This window comes from Panthera tigris, chromosome D4 (genome assembly GCF_018350195.1).
Source record: "Panthera tigris isolate Pti1 chromosome D4, P.tigris_Pti1_mat1.1, whole genome shotgun sequence".
Classification (NCBI taxonomy): Eukaryota; Metazoa; Chordata; class Mammalia; order Carnivora; family Felidae; genus Panthera; species Panthera tigris.
The window spans coordinates 18,669,828-18,690,419 of record NC_056672.1 but is presented as its reverse complement, the minus strand read 5'-3'; the positions used below and the strand labels follow the sequence as shown (position 1 = coordinate 18,690,419).

Genomic DNA, 20,592 nt, shown 5'->3' with positions numbered 1-20,592 from the left:
AGGTATATAAGGCAATAAAACATCTTACTGTTTTAGGCAAGGTTGGATCAACTGCTGTTTCACTGTAGCCAATTGCTTCATAGAGTAAAACTTTTTCTTCAGGTGTCAACATTTCTTCAAGAACTACAAATCATAAAGAAGTGTTTTTCATTCTTAACTGGTAACATAAAACTAACCCATAATTTAGCTGCCTTTAACAAATGAAATGCAAATTTAACTCCTTTTATACTTTTAAGAAATTATAAAAAAACTTCATTAATTAAAAATTTAATGTTTATTTACTTTTGAGACAGCAAGAGACAGAGTGCAAGTAGGAGAGGGGCAGAGAGAGAGGGAGACACAGAATCCGAAGCAGGCTCCAGGCTCTGAACTGTCAACACAAAGCCTGACATGGGGCTCGAATTCACAAACTGTGAGATCATGACCCGAGCCGAAGTTGGATGCTGAACTGACTGAGCCACTCAGGCGCCCCTTTTTTAATTTTAAAAAAAGAAATCATAACCCCTGAATGTCAGGATGGCATTGGCAATTTTAAAAGGATTAGTCTCCAAAAATATAAATTGCTAAATATATAAATTTAGCAATATAAATTTCTAAGTATTTGTATTAAGCTCAAAAAATGGCTAACAGTATTACACACTTAATGGCATTGTGCTAAGCAACACACTTAGCATACAAAGTAGGTAGTATTAATATCATAATCTTCCCATTTTACAGATGACAAAATTGAGATTCAAAGAGTTTAAGTAATCAGCCTAGGATACACTGCTAGTAAGTGATAGATCCAGGATATAAACTTAAGCCCCTAAATCTCCAAAGCTATGATCTTAAATATTTGGTAAGGAAACAAAAACCTTTCCAAAAACAATTTCAACAGAAATGTACAATGGCTTATACCATTTGCAAATTTTCACTTATTACTATCTATATGCATTTACTAAATCCTCTGAGCATAAAGTTCTTCTGTAAACTTTAAGGTAAAAAATTTATTTTTTATTTGACATATATATTTGCAATGTTATAACAGTTTTATTGAGAGTAAGAATAAGTTACATATGATATGTATGCATATTTTGCTGATTTCAATTAAAAAATTTTCTGCAGAACTTTATTTTCACACCTGATGATTAGCTACACTAAATTAATCTGATGATTAACTGCACTACTATAAAATGAAATGGACCTACTTCCAGGCTTAACATCTGGCTGTTCTTTACTTCTTGGTTCTGACCAAGTCCACAGCCAGCTAAACCATCCTTTATTGTCCTCCGAATCTTTTGCTCCTTCTCTGTAAATCCTGTATCCAGCTTTCTTTACCTAAAATAAATTTTCAAATAAATGACAAATTATCCTTATTTAGCAATCTAAATAAATAGAAATATGACACAAAACTTAACTATTCTAGTGAATAAATATAAACAACATACAAACTGACGACAAAACACAGTAACTGCAACATCAGCCAAACCTGAGAATGTAGGACTACCAGAGGACTACCAGAGGACGATCAGCCCTACTGTCTTACAAGTCACGGTGATCACACGACTCCCCCCAACATTGGATTTTCACCCTCATATGAACTGAGTGTTTGATAAGCCAAATTATTCAGAAAGAAGTTTTTCCCCATAGGACCTAATTTAAATGGATGGGGCAAAACATTAAATCAAGTTTTCTTATACTACAAGAGGCAAATTTGAACCCCTTCCAGGAAACAGCATATTATAGCACAACACTAATAATATGACTACATCTGTCAAATCTACATGGAATCTAGATTTACTTTTACTAATTGAAACATAATCTGGAATTACCTCAACTTCTGCCTGTTGTCTTGATATAGTTATATTAAATACATCCAAGATCTTTTCCAACTCCTAAAAATATAAACAAAAGTGTGTTTGAAATAACTTTATATACCTATATAAAGATTATAAAAATTATAAAATTGCATATATAATCTATCAAATTGCTGCACTAAAGCAAAAATGTAATAGGAAGCAGAAAATAGATCATCTATCAACATAATATTCCTGTTAAATTCTGAGACGCAGTGCTTATATATGGGTCAGCCTGGAAACTGTACTGATGGAATAACCTTAACAAAGAAACCATACATGTCATGCACACGGGTGTCACAACCTTGCATGATTCACAGACACATACTAAGAGGTATCATACAGGTACTGCTTAAAATGATTTTGGGGTTTTACTACAACAAGGGTAAACACATTAGTGTCACTTTCAACTAAAAATTATAAATCCTTCATATTATATGCACAGTTGGTGCCATCTTTAATATAAAGCAAGTCGATCTGTATACATTTAAAACTTATTTTGAAATCCTACATTTTCCAAAGTTTTTCTGGCTACTGAAATAAACTGAGATAAGCTAAATATTTCATCCTATCAATACATTATTTCCATGATTGCTTTTAAGAATTTCCTGCTAAAATCTTTTTATCCTCCCTAGGAGAAGCAAACATGACCTACTATTATCTAGAAAACAGCTTGACTCAGGATTCTACTATTCCAGCAGACTTGTAGGATTCAGGTTAAGATCCAAAATAATAAGTAAGGAAATCTGTATCCATCCCAAAAGGCCTCTAAACCCAAGCATTCCTAATTAGTCTAAGTCTGCAGAAAGTCTCCCACCTCGAAATAAAAATAAAGCTCAGTCTTCAGGGAGCTCCTAATTGGAATCTGGCCTAGATTCAGAATGGTTAATTTCAAGAAGGTACCTTCCCTCAGTCTCCCTGAACTGAACTTTATCCCACAAAACAAGCCCATCTAGAATATACTATAATGCTAAAAGACTAGTATTTAGGGAGTTCTCAAGACAGATAATGAAGCATAAAGTTGCTGGTTAAGACTAGAAATTCCACAAAACTAAGACAAAGAAGGCTCTCTGTATGGGTAAAAAGTTCAGGAAAGTCCATACAAGAGATGGTACTTAAGTAGACCTTTAAGAATGAGTAAAAGTGGGGGGGGGGGGGGAGAGGGAGAGGGAGAGGGAGAGATGAGGAAAGGCAGATGGACTTGGCTACAAACGTAAGCATGGTATGTATAAAAGTCAAGAAAATTTATTTAATTAACACCGTCAGATGTAACAGAGAAATGGAACGGTGACAGATAATGTAAGGCTTTGAAATAGAGACACAGAGAAGATTGGAATCAATGCGGCAAATGCTTTTTAGGCTTTTGAGGTTAAAAACGTCATAGTGTGAGGCTTCAAATTACTATTTGCATGAACCCAGATCTCCGCAGATTCAGAATAGTCTCTAATTCCAACAGGTCATTGGAGAATATCACCAGAGCTCATATCACCCAAGTAAATTAAGAACAGGAGTACGAAAAAGTCTAAGTTAAAAGACAGAGTCAGTCAAAATTGAAGTAGGAAGTGTTAGTCACTAAAAACGGAGGAGTTATGTAGCATAAAATGTTCAACATTTTTTTTAAATGCTAACCTGCAAAGAGAGGAGAAGTTCACCAGTTGGCTTCTTAGTTGTTATCTTTTTTTTATACAGTTCTTTATACTGCTTCATTTTTTGCCTGTGTTCTCTAATATACTTCCATGACCACATCCGTAACCGGGGGCAGACATTTACTTCCAGAATGCCATGTATAGCATAAGTCCACCTATAGTAAAAAAACAAAAACAAAAACAAAACCCTACACTTAACACCCTCAAACCAACAGTAGGAAATAAAGTTACTTCCACTCCAAAACAACATATGTACCTACATAGTACACAGACTATCAAAATGGTGTACTGAGTATCTGATTTTTCCCAGCCCTATTTAAGACATTATTAATCTTACTTCCTTCCAAAATGGAAATAAACAAAATCACTAAATTTTGTTACAAAAAATATAGCTCTACAGAAAAACTATGGAAATATTACTTGGCAAATAGCACTTTAGTCACCTGAATAGTAATTAAGAGCCAACTAAATTAAAAGTATTTCCAACTTCTAGAAACAGCAAGAGCTTAATAAGCGATTAAGACTTCTGAATTTAGAAACATTTTTTAATGTTTATTTTTGGGGGGGAGGGGCAGAGAGAGAGGGAGACACAGAATCTGAAGTAGGATCCAGGCTCTCAGCTGTCAGCACAGAGCCCAACACAGGGCTCAAACTCACAAACAGTGAGATCACGACCTGAGCTGAAATCAGACACTTAACCAACTGAGCCACCCAGGCACTCCAAGACTTTGGAATTTAGAAAGGGGTTATACTTCACACACATAACCCGACTTTCAAGTTCAATTCTATAGGCTTAAAGTATCTAATACAAAAGTTTGGATTTTTTTTTTAAAAAGATATTGCTAGACACAAACTAGGATATAGTTTTTAATAATCCCAAAACTATAGTTAATGAATGGTATTCTAGTATCTCCTTTTATAAGTTTTCTTAGCATCCCTTGGGGCGCCTGGGTGGCTCAGTCGGTTAAGCGTCTGACTTCAGCTCAGGTCATGATCTCACACTCCATGAGTTCGAGCCCCACATCGGGCTCTGTGCTGACAGCTCAGAGCCTAAAGCCTGCGTCAGATTCTGCATCTCCCCCTCTCTCTGCCTCTCCTCTGCTCATGCTCTGTTTCAAAAATAAATAAAAACATTAAAAAAAAATTTTTTTTAATTTTCTTAGAATCCCTTAACTCAATTTAACATAATAAGCAAAAGCCATAAATCAAACAGTTTCTATCCGTCCTTTAAGAATATCTTAAAAAGTTATTCTTAAAGTCAATAAATTCACTTTTATGCTATATATTATAAATTTAAAAAATTAGATCAAGCAATTCTACTTCTGGGTGTTTATGTGAAGGAAATGAAAACACTAGTACAAAAACATATGTACCCTGAGTATTCACTGTGGCATTAATAACAACAGTCAAAATATGGAAACAACCTAAGTGTCCATCAATGAATAAATGGATAAAGAAAATGTGGATGTACACATACACATCCACACACATGCAATGGAATATTATTCAGTGCTAAAAAGGAATGAATCTTGCTATTTGTGACAACATAGACAGACCTTGAGGACATTATGCTAAGTGAAATTAGACAAAGAACGATCAACACTGTATGATCTCACTTATATATAGTATCTCAAAAAACAAAAATAAAAAAACTGAGTTCATAAATACAGAGTACAGACTGGTAGATGACAGAGATGAGGCATAGGCAGTGGTTAAAATGGGTGAAGGGGATTAAAAGATCCAAACTTCCAGTTATAAAATAAGTCATGAGGATATAATGTACCGCACGGTAACAATAGTTGATACTACACTGCATATTTGAAAGTTGCTAAGAGATCATAAAAACTCTGAAGGAAAAAATTTTGTCATTTTATCTGGTGATGGAGGTTAACCAGACTTACTGTGGTCATCAGTTCACAACATATACAAATATTGAATCATTATAAACCTTAAACTAATGTAGTATGTCAAATTATACCTCAATTAAAAAAAACTAAGCCATATTACCATTCTCTGGCATGATAGTGAAGAGGTACATCAGGTTTGAATTTCCTATATGGCAGATTTTGCGTCATCATATCAACTGACTCAAGAAGCTCCATAATGCTGAAATACTAAAGAAAGAAAATATTAAGTCTATTAAATGTTTCAGATTTTGTGTTCAACTGTTTAAAAAGTTAAATGTTACTCTAAGACACTGTGGATTTCTGAAATACATTTAAAAATCTTAGTTCTGAAAAATAAACATTAAAAAGTATCTTGGTTCTGCTTTTATCAAATTATATACTCAATTCAAAATTTCATTTTAAAAAAAATCACCTGTGGTTTATTAAATTCAATTGCTATCTCATGTAACTCAACTTCCAGGTTTATCTTGGGTGCAGAGAAGTCAAAATCCGATCGCCGATTCATCTGAAGTTTGGCATTAGCAGATATGGGACGAAACACTGGAAAATAATGCAAATTAAAAAAAATTTTTTTATATATACCTCTTCTTTGTTATTTTTTTAATATATGAAATTTATTGTCAAATTGGGTTTCCATACAATACCCATTGCTCATCCCAAAAGATGCCCTCTTCAATACCCATCACCCACCCTCTCTTCCCTCCCACCCCCCATTCAGCCCTCAGTTTGTTCTCATTTTTTAAGAGTCTCTTATGCTTTGGCTCTCTCCCACTCTAACCTGTTTTTTTTCCTTCCCCTCCCCCATGGGTTCCTGTTAAGTTTCTCAGGATCCACATAAGAGTGAAAACATATGGTACCCTATGACCCAGCAGTAGCACTGCTAGAAATTTACCCAAGGGATACAGGAGTACTGATGCATAGGGGCACTTGTACCCCAATGTTTATAGCAGCACTCTCAACAACAGCCAAATTATGGAAAGAGCCTAAATGTGTATCAACTGATGAATGGATAAAGAAATTGTGGTTTATATACACAATGGAGTACTATGTGGCAATGAGAAAGAATGAAATATGGCCCTTTGTAGCAACATGGACGGAACTGGAGAGTGTGATGCTAAGTGAAATAAGCCTTACAGAGAAAGGCAAATTTTAAAAATTTAAATTGAGTTATATTTCAAGAGTCTCTAAGTACTAAAGGGATGGAGTTGAAAATATTGATTTTCATTTCTTATACTCTTTCTACTTTCCCAGGTTTGCACACTGCTGTAATTCGGTTAGATGAACTGTCAATTAAAAGATTCTTTTATCTTTTTCCTAACTATAATTTGTATTTTCTTCTTTAAGTAAACAGACTAACTGAAATTCCCCTCAAAACACCAACATAACCCTTAAAGACAGGAACACTCTCTAAAAGGCAAAAATAGTGTAAAAAATGTTGACAAAAATACAGTTTTAAAAGAATTACATTCAAAATGCTAAGAGGAAAGAGATTTTATTTAAACACTGACTTCTATTATAGAATTATAATTTTTGAATTTCTGGTCAGTTTCTATGTATCCATCTGCCTCCTTTTGACTTGTAAAAGGAGATTTGAGAAGATGAGTGAGAGTTTACCCAGGATAACCTTCCTGGCTCAACCCATAATCTAAGACAGATTAAACTAAACCTTTTATATTTAGTATCAAAAAAGGATAACAATATTCTTGCAAAGGGAGGCCAGTAGCAGCTCAATCTATAGAGAGATCAACTATTAAATTATCAGCTAATCTGTGTAAGAACATGGTACATTCCTCTGGTTTTAATCATCCCCAAGGCACAGCACTTAATTTTTTCACATTGAGCATTCAAATGTACTCAACATATTATACTCAATTATATACATATGTTGAACTTGAATAAAACAAGAAGATATTCCACAATAGGAGACTGGTTAAATTCATCATGGTACATCCATACAATAAAATACCACACAGTGAAAAATAAGAAAAACTTACATGTAAATGGAAGGATACGTACAAAGCAATAAACCACTAAAATGATTCCTCTCCCCCACCTTTCTCATGTTACGTGGAAGACTACACAACTCCCATACCCTCCCTGGTCGCAATCTCTATCCATCCCTGGGTTACAATCTCTCCTACCTCTCTCTGATTTTAGCTCCTGGCGACTCTAATTTCCAAGTGATTTCCACATACAAATGCTCTTTCCAACACCAAAGCCTCTCAGAACCTTGGACTCCTACCCCTTACTTCATCCACTAAACCTCATCATGCCCATAGCCCCGCCCTCTCCATAAATTCAGGGTCAAGCATCCAACTCTCCTACCGCCACCACGTACCTCTCTAGTATTCTGATACCAAACCTCCAGGTCCTGTGGAACCTAACACTCATTGATCCTATTCTTTCTCTGTCCTCAGTTCCCTCCCCACCCTATTAAAATTCTATGATCGGTTATGTTAATCATTGCCCTGCATTCACTTTTCATTCCTTTGTCCTTCTCACTTTTGTCAGTGATCAGGCAAAACCCTAATTCTGGATAAAACCCCTCACCATGTATTCTACACCTATAATCTACCACAGAAGTTGAATTTTATCGGGGAAAAAAAAATTACGCAGTCACACAGATCGGCCTCACTATGTCATAAATCCCACAGTTCCTCAATGTTGTTGAGAAATCATACAACGTTTAGTCAAGGACAGGCCAAATCCATACCCACAGCATGTTTTTGCACAAGCAGTGAACTAGGAATGATTGTTACACTTTTACACGGTTGTTTAAAGGAAAAAAGAAAAATATGCGACAGAGGCTGTATACACATGGCCTTCAAACTGAAAAATACTTAATTTACTACATGGCCCTTAAAAAAAAAAAAAAAAAATTGCCCAACCCCTACCCTATCTCAGTGGCTCTCAAAATTTGGTATTAATCAAAATCACCAAGAAAGCCTATTAAAACATAGATTGCCAAGGTTCACTCTCAGAGGTTCCGATTCAGTCTGTCTGGGATGAGCCCTAGGATTTACATTGCTAACAAGTTTCCAAGTAATACTGATGCTGCTAGTCTGAACTGCACTTTGAGAACACGGTTCTAGTCAATTCTCCCTCCCGTTAACCTACATGGGTATTTCACAGCCTCTCCTCCCTCCAAAAACCTCCCAACACCTCACATATTAAGAAGTAAGAGCTCATCGAAGAAATTCCATAAACTATCACCATCTCTACTGCCCACCCAGTATCAGGACTTGTGTCTCACGCCTGAAATCTGTCTCATAATTGAACTAATCATGTTCTCTGTGTGGAAAAGCACTCCACTTGTGCATGAGATCCTATCCCCTTTTACCCACATCAATAAAGAAATTATCCCTTCTCTATCTTGCTTCATTTATTCATGTTCTACAGATGATTCTCATCTCAACCTATGAATAAGCTGTTGACTCTCCCATTAAATAAAAAAAAAAAGCCTTCAGTCCTCCTTTCCTCTCCAACAGGTATGCCAATTATCAATTTATTATCTGTGAACTCTGAATTCATCCTTCATTGCCTATTCTAAAAACTAGACTTGGGCCCTTGAAATATTTTTTCTTTACCAGCTAGCGTAATACTAATCTTTATCAGTAGAGGGCGCCAGAGAGATACTGTAAGAGGAGTTCTGTTTGCTGGTTCTAATGTGCTCATTCCACAGACTCCTGCACTGCCATGGTTTTTCCACCACCCAGCTCCCACAAAATGGCTCCTACAGAATTCTGCTCCTTCAGAGTCCCGCTCCTACGGTATGACAGCAGCTCCTACACTATGACAGACTTCTTCAGCACCAGCCTCCTGAACTGCACGGTGACTAGCAGCAGCCAGCAAATTCTCCCAGCACCCTAATGCAGTTCTCCAGTGAAGTGCCTCCCACAGGACAAATCTCTATGAGAATCCATAAAGTTCCTGAGGGTGAATTTCCAACAAGTTTAGAGACTTTCCTGGCAATCGGTGAGCCCTGGTCACACAGATCTCCATGCTGAGGCAGGCAGACCCTCTTCTCTGGGCACTCCATCTTAGTCCTGGGGTAGGGGCAGTTCCTTCTACCATTCCTTTTTTTCTTTAGAGTTCTCTCTACTTGTTAGCCAATCCTTTGTGACTCCAATCCCCTGTTACAGTCATTTTTTATATTAAACTTCCCCTGCTCAAATTACTGTGTGGTTTCTCTCTCATCAGGTCCTGACTATCGCAGCAGGAAATGACAGCAGGGCAAAGGAGAATAAGTCAAACCTAAGTGACAGACAGGAGAATCATCGATACACATGACAAGAAATCTCATCTGTTCCTAATGTTTCCTTTGATGAAAATAATCTAGAAAATAAAGCCAAAACCATGAAATGGATAGTTTAAGAGTGAAAACAAGACTCAACTTTAGGAAATTAATAAAGTATAATCATGAAGGTAGAAGAATACAGCAAAGAATCACTGAAGACATCAGACGACCAAAGCTAATAAAGAAGTTACCCACTCACCAATCAGTATTTACTGAGTACCTACAGAGTACAAGAAATGCTACTCCTTTCAACTTGAAATTTTACTCATTTCTGAAAAGTACATGTTCATTTCAGAAAATTTGGAACCAAATGCAAGTATGGAGAAGAAAAGTTTTAAATATACGTTTTAAAAATAGTAAGATTACACTACAGACTATGGCAGCTAGCCTTATTAAACTGTATTTGCCATTTAAAATGTCTTAACATTATAATTATTATGAATAATCCTTAGAGATTTACCACTTTTATTACATCCTCTCTCGGGACATTTTTCTTTCCTACAGTTTTGAAATATAGCAAAAAGTTCCCCAACAATGAAGGGCATTGAACAGCTAGCTGTTTTATTTGTGCATATGTATTATAAATACCTTGACTTATATGACAAAATTAACATGAAACATCACAGTGACATTAACAATGTTCATTAAAATTTATACCAATTACTTTAATTGTACTTATTTTATAAAATGTACTTACCAAAATCATAACCTTCTGGAACAATATTTTTATTGACAATACCATTCCTCAAGCTGTCCTATTAAAAGACAAACTGCTTTTATTTATATTCATGCCAACAGATCTTTATTCTACAAAATCCTACCATATGCAAAAAAAAAAAAAAAAGTTGAAAAACAATTTAAAAAATAAAAAACTCAAACTTAGGAGGACTTAGCTATGGAAAATATTAAACTGGTTAGACAATATCCCATTAAACTACTACTATTAAAGAATGTTCTAGGAACTATTTGAATATATCTGTGTGTTTTTATATATTTGTGTACAGACACATATATAAAATTTGACAAAATTCAACATCCATTTATGATAAAGAATCTTAAGAAAGTGGGAATGAAGGAAATACACCTTAACATAAGAAAGGTCATATATGACAATCCCACAGCTAACATCATGCTCAATAGTTAAAACCTGAAAGCTTTTCCTCTAACATTAGGAACTAGACAAAGATGCCCACTACTCTTGCCACTTTTATTCACCACAGAATTAGAAGTCCTAGCCACAGCAATTAGGCAAGAAAAAAAATGTAAGGCATCCAAATTGGAAAGGAAGAAGTAAAACTATCACTGTTTGTAGATGATATAACATTCTATATAGAAAACCCTACAGACTCCACCAAAAACTGTTAAAACTAATTAATTCAGTAAAATTGTACGATACAAAATTAACATACAGAAATCTACTGCATTTCTACACACTAATAATGAAGTAGCAGAAAGAGAAATTGAGAAAACAACCCAATTTACAATTACATCAAAAGGAATAAAATACATAGGAATAAATTAAACCAAGGAAGCCAAAGACTTGTACACCAAAAACTGTAAGACACTGAAGAGACAAACTAAAGATGCCAAAAAAAGGGACCATATTCCATGCTCCATATTTCAAGATACATTGTTAAAAAGTCCATACTAGCCAAAGCAATCTACAAATTCAATGCAATCCCTGTAAATTTCCAATGGCATTATTCACAGAAACAGAATGATCCTAATATATGTATGGAACCACAACAGACCTCAAAAACCAAATTAATCTTGAGAAAGAACCTGGAGATATCACAAGCCTTGATTTCAAATTCTATTCAAAACTACAGTAATCAAAACAGTATGGTATTGGCATAAAAACGGACACACAGATTAATGGCATAGAATAAAGAGCCCAGAAATATATCCATGCATATGTATGGTCAATTAATTTCCACAAAGAAGCCAAAAATGTACAGTGGGGAAAGGAGAGTCTCTTCAATATGTGGTGTTTGGAAAACTGGACAGCCACATGCAAGAAAATGAAACTGGACCACTACCTTAGACCATACACAAAATTAATTCAAAATAGATTAAAGACCTGAAGCCATAAAAATCCTGAAAGAAACGATAGGCAGTAAGTACCTTGACACTGGTCTTGCCGATGACATTTTGGACCTGACACCAAAAGAAAACTAAAGAAAAACAAGTGGATGGGAATGCAAGCTGGTGCAGCCACTCTGGAAAAGAGTATGGAGGTTCCTCAGAAAACTAAAAATAGAACTACCCTACCACCCAGCAATGGCACAACTAGGCATTTATCCCCGGGATACAGGTGTGCTGTTTCAAAGGGACACATGCACCCCAATGTTTATAGTATATATATACATATACATAGTATATATACACAATATACAATTACTCGGCAATCAAAAAGAATGAAATCTTGCCGTTTCCAACTACATGGAGGGAGCTAGAGGGTATTATGCTAAGTGAAATTAGTCAGAGAAAGACAAAAGTCATATGACTTCACTCATATGAGCACTTTATGAGACAAAACAGATGAACATAAGGGAAGGGAAACAAACATAATAGAAAAACAGGGAGAGACTCAAATATGGAGAACAAACTGAGGGTTACTGGAGGGGTTGTGGGCGGGGGGGGGGTGGGCTAAATGGGTAAGGGGCATTAAGGAATCTACTACTGAGATCATTGTTGCACTATACGCTAACTAATTTGGATGTAAACTTAAAAAATTTTTAATTTAAAGAAAAGAAAAAAAAAAAACAAAAGTAAGTTGAACACATCAAACTAAAAAGATTCTACAAAGCAAAGGAAGCCATCAATATAATGAACAGGCAACCTACTGAAGAGGAGAAGATATATGCAAATCATTTATCAGATGAGTGGTCAATATGCAAAATATATGAAGAACTCCTACAACCCAATTTCAGAGAAATAATCCAATTAAAAAATGGGCAGAGGATTGGAAAAGACATTTTCGGGACAGATGGCCAACAGATACATGAAAAGGTAACTCAACACCACTTATCATCAGGGGAATGCAAATCAAAAGCAACTAACACCTGTTAGAATGGTTATTAACTGTTTTCTAAAGTAGGCTCCATGCCCAGCATGGAGCCCAACACGGGGATGCTTAACTGGCAGAGGCACCCAGGTACCCTAAAACGGTTATTATCAAAAAAAACAAGAAATAACACGTGTTGGCAAGGATGTGGAGAAAATTGAACTCTTACGCACTGTGGGTAGAAATATCAATAGATGCAACCCCTATAGAAAAGAGCATGGAGGGTCTTCAAAAAATTAAAAGGAGAACTACCATATGATCCAACAATTCCACTGCTGAACATTTACCCAAAGAAAAGCAAAACATGAGCTAGAAAAGATATGAGCACCTCCATGTTCACTGCAGCATTAATTCTAATAGCTAAAATATGGAAAAGACCTACATGTCTATTGATAGATGAATGGATAAAGAAAATATAGTATAAATACACAGTGGAGTATCATTCAGCCATTAAAATGAAGGAAATCTTACCATCTGCAGCATGGATGAACCCTGAGGCCTTATGCTAAGTGAAATAAGTCAGAGAGACATATACCCTATGACCTTACACGTAGAATGCTTAAAAAAATTAAAAATAAAAATGAAAAAAAAGCCAAGCTCATACTCATGGGTACAGAGAACAGATTGGTGGTTGTCAGAGTGGGAAATATGCATAATGTGTAAACAGAATCAAAAGGTAAGAACTTCTAGTTATAAAAGAAGTCAGTTATGAGGATGTATGTAATGTAACAACATGGCAACTATAGTTAGTAATATCCTTGTACATTTTTTTAAAGTTATTTTGAGATAGTGAGCAAACAATAGTGGGGGAAGGACAGAGAGACAGAGAGAGAGTCAGAGAGAGACAGAGAGAGAGTCAGAGAGAGACAGAGAGAGAGACAGAGAGAGAGACAGAGAGAGGGAGGGAGGGAGAGAAAGAATCCCAAGTAGGCTCCATGCTCAGTGCTGAGTCCGACACAGGGCTTGATTCCACAAATTGGGAGATCATGACCTAAGCCAAAATTAAAAGTCGAACATTCAACAGACTGAGCCACCCAGGTGTCCCTCATATTGCATATTTTAAAGTTACTGAGAGAGTAAATCTTAAAAGTACTCATTAAAAGTTTTTAACTATGTACGGTAACAGATGTTAGACTTATTGTAATCATTTCACGTTATATACAAATGCTGAACCATTACCGTGCACACGTGAAATTATGTATATATATGTCAATATAATTGTCAATTATACAAAATCGTCAATTATACAAAAAAATGGGTCTATACACATTGTGTACAGGCACATATATATTCACATATTTCTGTAAATGCTGCTAATGGATTTTGTCTAGGAAAAAAGACCACAAACTACGGTATGTTAATAAATGACGATGAATAAAACCAAATGCAAAATATACTAACAAAAGCAGATATACACATCCCAAAAAGATTTACTTACCAATGATTCATCATAATCATTAAGGTAAAACAACTGAGACTTCACATTCCAATAGGCAAAAAGGTTATCCAATCGGATTAACTGAAAATAAATCAAGTTTATTACACATCTCATTTTCTTTAAATGATAAACATACGCTATTTTCAGAAGTCTCAAATCACTGAATCATATAATCAAGTTAAGCAAGTAAAAACTCACACGAATCCTTAATAAAAGTCTTTTTTATCAAGTCTATGGGTTGACAGGATATTTATTTTACCTTACGAAAGAGTTTCTCAGTTTCATCATGTAAACATGGAATCCAGAATTGATCAGTTGTCTGAAAATAAAAACAGTGAAAGTGTCATAGCACATGAAATGGCTGACTGATAAATTGTTATCAACATGCCCTTGACCAATTTCCCATGAAAATGTCCTTGAAAACCTTCAGTGAAAGGATATTAACCACAACAAAGTCTCTGTTTTCAAAGAGCTCACTGGTGACTGAAAAAGCAAACAAGTCAACAGGCAATCACAAACAGGTAAGTGCCACCACAGAGGTTAAATACACAGTTCTCAGAATAATGTAGGAGCCTCAAACTCAGCGGGTAATGGAGAAAGTGATGACTAATACATGATATATGGATAGAAATTACTGATTTTAAGGGGCACCTGAGTGGCTCAGTCAGCTGAGCACCCGACTTCAGCTCAGGTCATGATCTCACAGTTCGTGGGTTTGAGTCCTATGTCAGGCTCTGTGCTGACAGCTCAGAGGGATTGGGATTCTGTGTCTCCAATTCTCTCAGCGCCCCTCCCCGCCCCCCACTCCCACTCTCTTTCAAAAATAAATAAACATTAAAAAAAAAATTAGAAATTATTGATTTTAAGGTTAGTAGGCAATATGATTCAGAGTAGGAAAACATGCAAATATACAACATGTTCAGGGAATTGAAGAAGCCCAGTATTGCCAGAGAACATAAAGCAAAAACAAAAGAGATGAAACCAGATGTTACCAGGGGTCAGATTAACATAGATTAAAACTATTTTAAAACAACACTATTGACTTTATTCTAAGAGCAATGAGAAGCCACTGAGGGCAATCGAGTGTTTAGATGCTTATTCTACAAAAATGGTTTTCATTTTCTGGTAGAGAACTGAACAGATGACAACAGTGACTTTCAAACTTTAGTGTGTATCAAAATCACCTGGAGGGCTTTCTAAACCCTAGATTGTTGGGCCCCCAGCTGAGTTTCTAACTGAACAGGTCTGCACTAGGGGACCAGTTTCTAAGGTCTCCCAAAGGGGATGGTCAAAACCGCTCTGTCACAGTTACCCATGACCCACATGTTGCCATACCCAATGTAATTCTCATCCTTATTTTTCAAACTAACAGCAGCATTTGACAGTTTACCCCACCCAACTTTAGTGAATAACTTTTAATTTGGCTTTTCTTATTTTGCTTGTAGTAGGTCCATGTTTTAAGAAGAAACTGTACACAAAAACTCAATGGATATAAATAAAGCATGTAATGAAATACTACAGAGCAATTAAACTGAATTGAATTACATGTAGCAACACAAGTAAATATTAACACTGTGAAGAGAAAATGAAAATTTATAGAAAAATCATGTAAAGTATTTATGTAAACTTTTAAAAACCTACCGGTATTATACATTTCTAATTGACATATTATAACAAAGTTTAAAAATTTAGGATGTTTATCTCTGGGAGAAGGGTAAGACTAGGAAACAAAAGCGTTTTAAACTTTATTCCTAACAGTTTATTCTTTAAAAGTATTCAAAATATAAACCAAATGACAGATTCCTCAACTGTCCACAACATTGATGCAACAATGTTTCATAATCCTCTATTTGCTCCCATACTTTAAAAATTCCTCAATTTGAAAAATCAGGAACCAAGTTTGCCACCATATTAATAATGGTGGTAAGAAAATGAGTGATTTCTTTATGTTTTTCATGATTTATCAGTTTCTGAAATAAACATTACTTTTATTTTGTATTTATTTAAGAAATGGATTTTTTAAGGAAAAAATGTCAAATATATTCTGCAAATAATAGGCCTTCATATTTTAAACTAAATTTGATTATCAAACATTTTTTGAAATGCTAAACTACCTACCCCGAATTCCAATCTACCTCAGGCACTTTCTATACCAATTCTACATAGACACCTATTTTTGATGCTAGCATACAAGAACAGTAATAGCTTGATGAACTGCACAATATGGTTAAACTGCTTTTTAAACAAAGTACCTGCATGCTGAGATTTTGAAGGGAAATACCAAATGACAATGGATTGTCTCGATTTGTGATCTAAAGAGAAAAGAGCAAATTTTACTCAGATTTTTAGTGGTTAAACAAAATTACAGAAAAAGTTCATTTTCTGGGAAACATTCTTTTTCAAATACTCAAAAACATTTTACTACTTTTTAGAACAACCTTTATTCCTGTGTTTTTTCTAATATTAAAATTTTAAGTATCCATGTATTAGTGTTGCACAATAATAAATCTTTGTATTTTTCAATGTATAAAAAACCAGTTTATCAAAAAACTGACTTCACAATAGTACTGTGAGAAGCCAATAATTATGCATTTTAGAGACACAGGATCTATTTGAGATAAACAATCTAAATCTACCTCTACTGATTCCTAGAGCACTATAACTTCCAAGAGGCAAATATAAAGTATTCTAAAAATACGTGACTGGCCAACTACATAATGCCCAACTACCCAAGGTGACTGCAATAGAGGAAGGCATTTTCCTTCATTATCTGATTTTTGAACATTTTAGCAAAGTGTAATCAAGGCATTAAACACTGCAAATTGAAACTATGATTACAAAACAGAAAGATCAGGTCACCTTCAGATCTGTGTCCCTCCACTTCCCGGCATCCAATAGGCTGGCCACAACAGAGCAGGTGTCAACAAACCATAAAGTATATATATGGAAATATAAAAATAAGTTTCACCTATTAAAATACTTACATCATCTTCATAACGAATATGGATGTTGGAAATTTTCACTTGAAGATTTTTTATGATCTGAGTAATTAATTTTTCTGTGAAAGTGTCCGGTTTCTCCACCTGACGTTTTTCTACAATAGCAAATACTTTTTTTTTTAACTCGAATGAAAAATATACTCTATAAATATCCATCCACATATGGAGGTAACATAAACATCACCGTGTTAAAGAAAAAAATCTGTCTTTATAAACAGAACACTAAGAGCATCCCTTCCAAAGACTCAAAGGCAACCAAATACAAATAGTTTCAAAATCTACTTTTTCAATGAAACTAAAGCCAACTATTTAGAACTTCCTGCCATTAAATTTTACAACTATACCTGGGTACATAAAGACCTGGAAAACAATGAAGATTATTTGGTAAGAATTCTAATAGGCTTAAATTAGAAAAGCCAGAAAGAGTAACAAGGAATTGCCCTTAAAATTAGTGATACTATTACAAATTGTCTGTGGTTTGATGTATGAAATACTTGAATATGCTTCTTCTCCTGATGAATCCAGAACAGGAAGATATGCAATCCTTTCTTCTTTCAAGGAAGAATGAAGGAAATTCATCATTTGTTTCATTTTCTAAAAAAGATATTAACTATCTCCAGTTTCAAAACTTTCCAGGGGAATAGAAAAAACAAAGTATCGAAACTCCTAATTTCTTCCATTTTTAATTTATTTATTTTGAGAGAGAGAGATGGTGCAAGTAGGGAAAGGGCAGAGAGAGGGGAGGGGAGGGGAGGAGAAGAGAATCCCAACCCAAGCAGGCTTTGTGATACCAGCTGCAGAGCCTGACATAGGGCTTGAACTCATGAACCGTGAGATCATGACCTGAGCCAGAATCAAGAGTCGGTCACTTAAACGACTGAGTCACCCACCCAGCACACCGCTAAGTTCTTTTTTAATATGCATTTGATAACCACGGGTTACTGTCCCTTTTTTCTCCATTTGAAAATGTCAATGAAAACTATCTCATTTTCTATTTGTAGTCCTGTCTCACTGTACATACAGAGTATCTGTTTTTTCCTCTCATGACCCACTACTAATTCAACTGGCCAAGGAGGACAGGCTGATGAAGATATATTTACATCAAATCCAAGTGTCAGTGAATAGCAGGTAAGTAAATATATTAAATATAATAAGACTTTAGAGTAAGTAAACAAAATAAAAGCTCTTCGAAGACAGAGCATTTTAATCTTTGAATACGACACCACATCCTAATAAAATCCTTTACTCTATAAACCTATTCAGTCATTCAATTAAATGCTTAAATCTTTCTTTCCCTACCCAGTATTTCCTTCTGAATCCCTTAACCAGCACAGATTCCATAATGTCTTATTTCACCAACATTTTCAACCCTTTTATTTCTTTTTGCTCATTTTCCTCTGTCAATAAAGCTCCAACCCTGAATAAAACCAACTTTCTACTTTTTATATCAACACGCTTAACCTTGCCAGTTGAGCACCAGAGAAAAATCACAACAGGACTGAAATTACTATAAATTAAGTATCACCAACTTCATCCCAACAGCCACTTACTACATTTCTCCACTCAACTTGTTCACATGCTCTGGAACAACTAAGTCAAATTCTTTCTGATTCTCCTCAAAGGTCTAACAATCCTTCCATTGCTCTCTTTACTGTTAGATGACCTTGTCTCCAACTTTGGAAGAAACAGAAGTTCCTTTTCCGTAATCATCACTCAATGACCCATGACATGCATGACGTAAATAAAATGATTATTTCTTTAATTTACCTAATACCTCGTTAGGATCTGATAAATTCTTTGCTTCCTAAAACACACTCTTCCCATGAAATCATAATCTCCAAATTTCTTTCTACTTATCTGATGACTCTTTTTTTTATTTTTTTGGTGTTTATTTTTTTGAGAGAGACAGAGAGGGAGACAGAGGATCCAAAGAAGGCTCTGCACTCACAGCAGAGAGCCCAATGTGGGGCTCGAACTCATGAATCGTTAGATCATGACCTGTGCCAAGTCAGACACTCCACCGACTGAGCGACCCAGGTGCCCCTCATCACTCTTTTCTTGATTTTTTTTTTCTGTGTTCCTCTTTTACACCATCATTAAAGGTTACATTTCCTTAAGGCTCAGTCCTAGGACTTCTTCTCTCCTCTACTGCTGCTTCAGGGAATCTCATCCACACCATACACCTCAACTATCATTTCAATGCTGGTAACTCACAATTATATGTTAGATAGAGTAAAAGTGAGATATATTCAGAGAAATTGATACACTCAATAAACTGTAAATAGGTCAGTATGTTTAGAACAAAAGAATAGAAGAGAAAGGGATGGGGTCAGTAATAAGGCTCAAGAGGTAAATAGGATTCAAATCATATGAACTTTTACATATCACGCTGAAGAGTTTAAACTTCTACCTGATAACAATAAGCTATCACTACTGAATTTTAAGCATAAGCGTTTCTAATTTTAGACCAATGTAAAAATAAGGACTTCTGATTAAACATGGTGGATTGTTATCTATTTTTCTACTTCTCAGTAAGACCTTATTAATGCAAAAGTAAAGGGGGAAAATGGACAAATCCCCAAGGTCAAGAAAGAGTACAGGAAAAAAACAGGGAAGATATACCTTCAGTAGTCTGGAAGCTAGAATGCAGATGGCCTTAACCTACTTAGCAGAGATGAAGAAATTCTTCTAAATACCTATAATAAATGGAGAGGCCAATAATAAAGATGAGTCAAAAGCCAGAATCCTGGGAAGATTCAGGAACTGGAGTCCTCAGAGAACATAAATGGCAGGGAGAGGATGATAATACAAGGACTGGCTTAAGTCTGGTGTAATTAGTAGTTAGACTTCCAGGTATTCTCCCTCCCTTAGTCCACACAGCCATACAACTATCCTTTTCCCATCCTAGTGAGAAGCAAGAATTTCTTCTGAAGACAATACACGCAACAGACTGCAGACTCTAAAACCATGTACTTACAGATACAGGGAGATCCATCACATTGAAACCAGACACGTTAAGAAAAACTTCTATATAATAATCACCCTACATCCACCAACTATTGCCAAGGAAATAATAAAGTTGCACCAAAAAACATATGTAATCAGAGCATATATACTATTTGGCTCAGTAGTAAACATTTATATATAGCCATAATAACATAAACAATGAATACTGATTTAACCAAACATGCAATTATACTAGAAAGACAGAAAAATGGGTCAACCTTACAGTCCATAAAGGGAAGCCTCTCTATATAAATGATGTATAAGCATAATGAATCAAGTAATAGGGATGTGATCATCTTATATAGTAGCATGGAAGTAACCACAAAAGCACTTTAAAACTTAAAAGTAGGGGCTCCTGAGTGGCTCAGTCAGTTGAGCATCTGACTTCAGCTCAGGT

General features: G+C 35.3%; 1 protein-coding gene across 8 annotated transcripts in view; it reads right to left on the bottom strand.

The window, feature by feature from the left end:
- VPS13A (vacuolar protein sorting 13 homolog A) overlaps nucleotides 1–20,592 on the bottom strand; it is a 256,059-nt gene that overhangs the window by 208,872 nt on the left and 26,595 nt on the right. For 5 of the 8 annotated variants that reach the window (XR_006210800.1, XM_042965112.1, XM_007077511.3 and 2 more), the window contains exons 6-16: nucleotides 17,175–17,284; nucleotides 16,443–16,502; nucleotides 14,450–14,509; nucleotides 14,191–14,271; nucleotides 10,383–10,440; nucleotides 5,801–5,928; nucleotides 5,489–5,595; nucleotides 3,465–3,636; nucleotides 1,812–1,874; nucleotides 1,188–1,317; nucleotides 29–123 (exon numbers count right to left, since the gene is read on the bottom strand). Coding sequence is in view for 7 of the 8 variants with exons in the window: in XM_042965112.1 (XP_042821046.1) it covers nucleotides 29–123; nucleotides 1,188–1,317; nucleotides 1,812–1,874; nucleotides 3,465–3,636; nucleotides 5,489–5,595; nucleotides 5,801–5,928; nucleotides 10,383–10,440; nucleotides 14,191–14,271; nucleotides 14,450–14,509; nucleotides 16,443–16,502; nucleotides 17,175–17,284 (1,064 nt within the window). In the remaining variant the exon portion in view is untranslated. Of the gene's footprint in view, nucleotides 1–28; nucleotides 124–1,187; nucleotides 1,318–1,811; nucleotides 1,875–3,464; nucleotides 3,637–5,488; nucleotides 5,596–5,800; nucleotides 5,929–10,382; nucleotides 10,441–14,190; nucleotides 14,272–14,449; nucleotides 14,510–16,442; nucleotides 16,503–17,174; nucleotides 17,285–20,592 lie in introns of those variants that run through there. The other 3 variants (XM_042965113.1, XM_042965115.1, XM_042965116.1) reach the window with 3 other exon arrangements.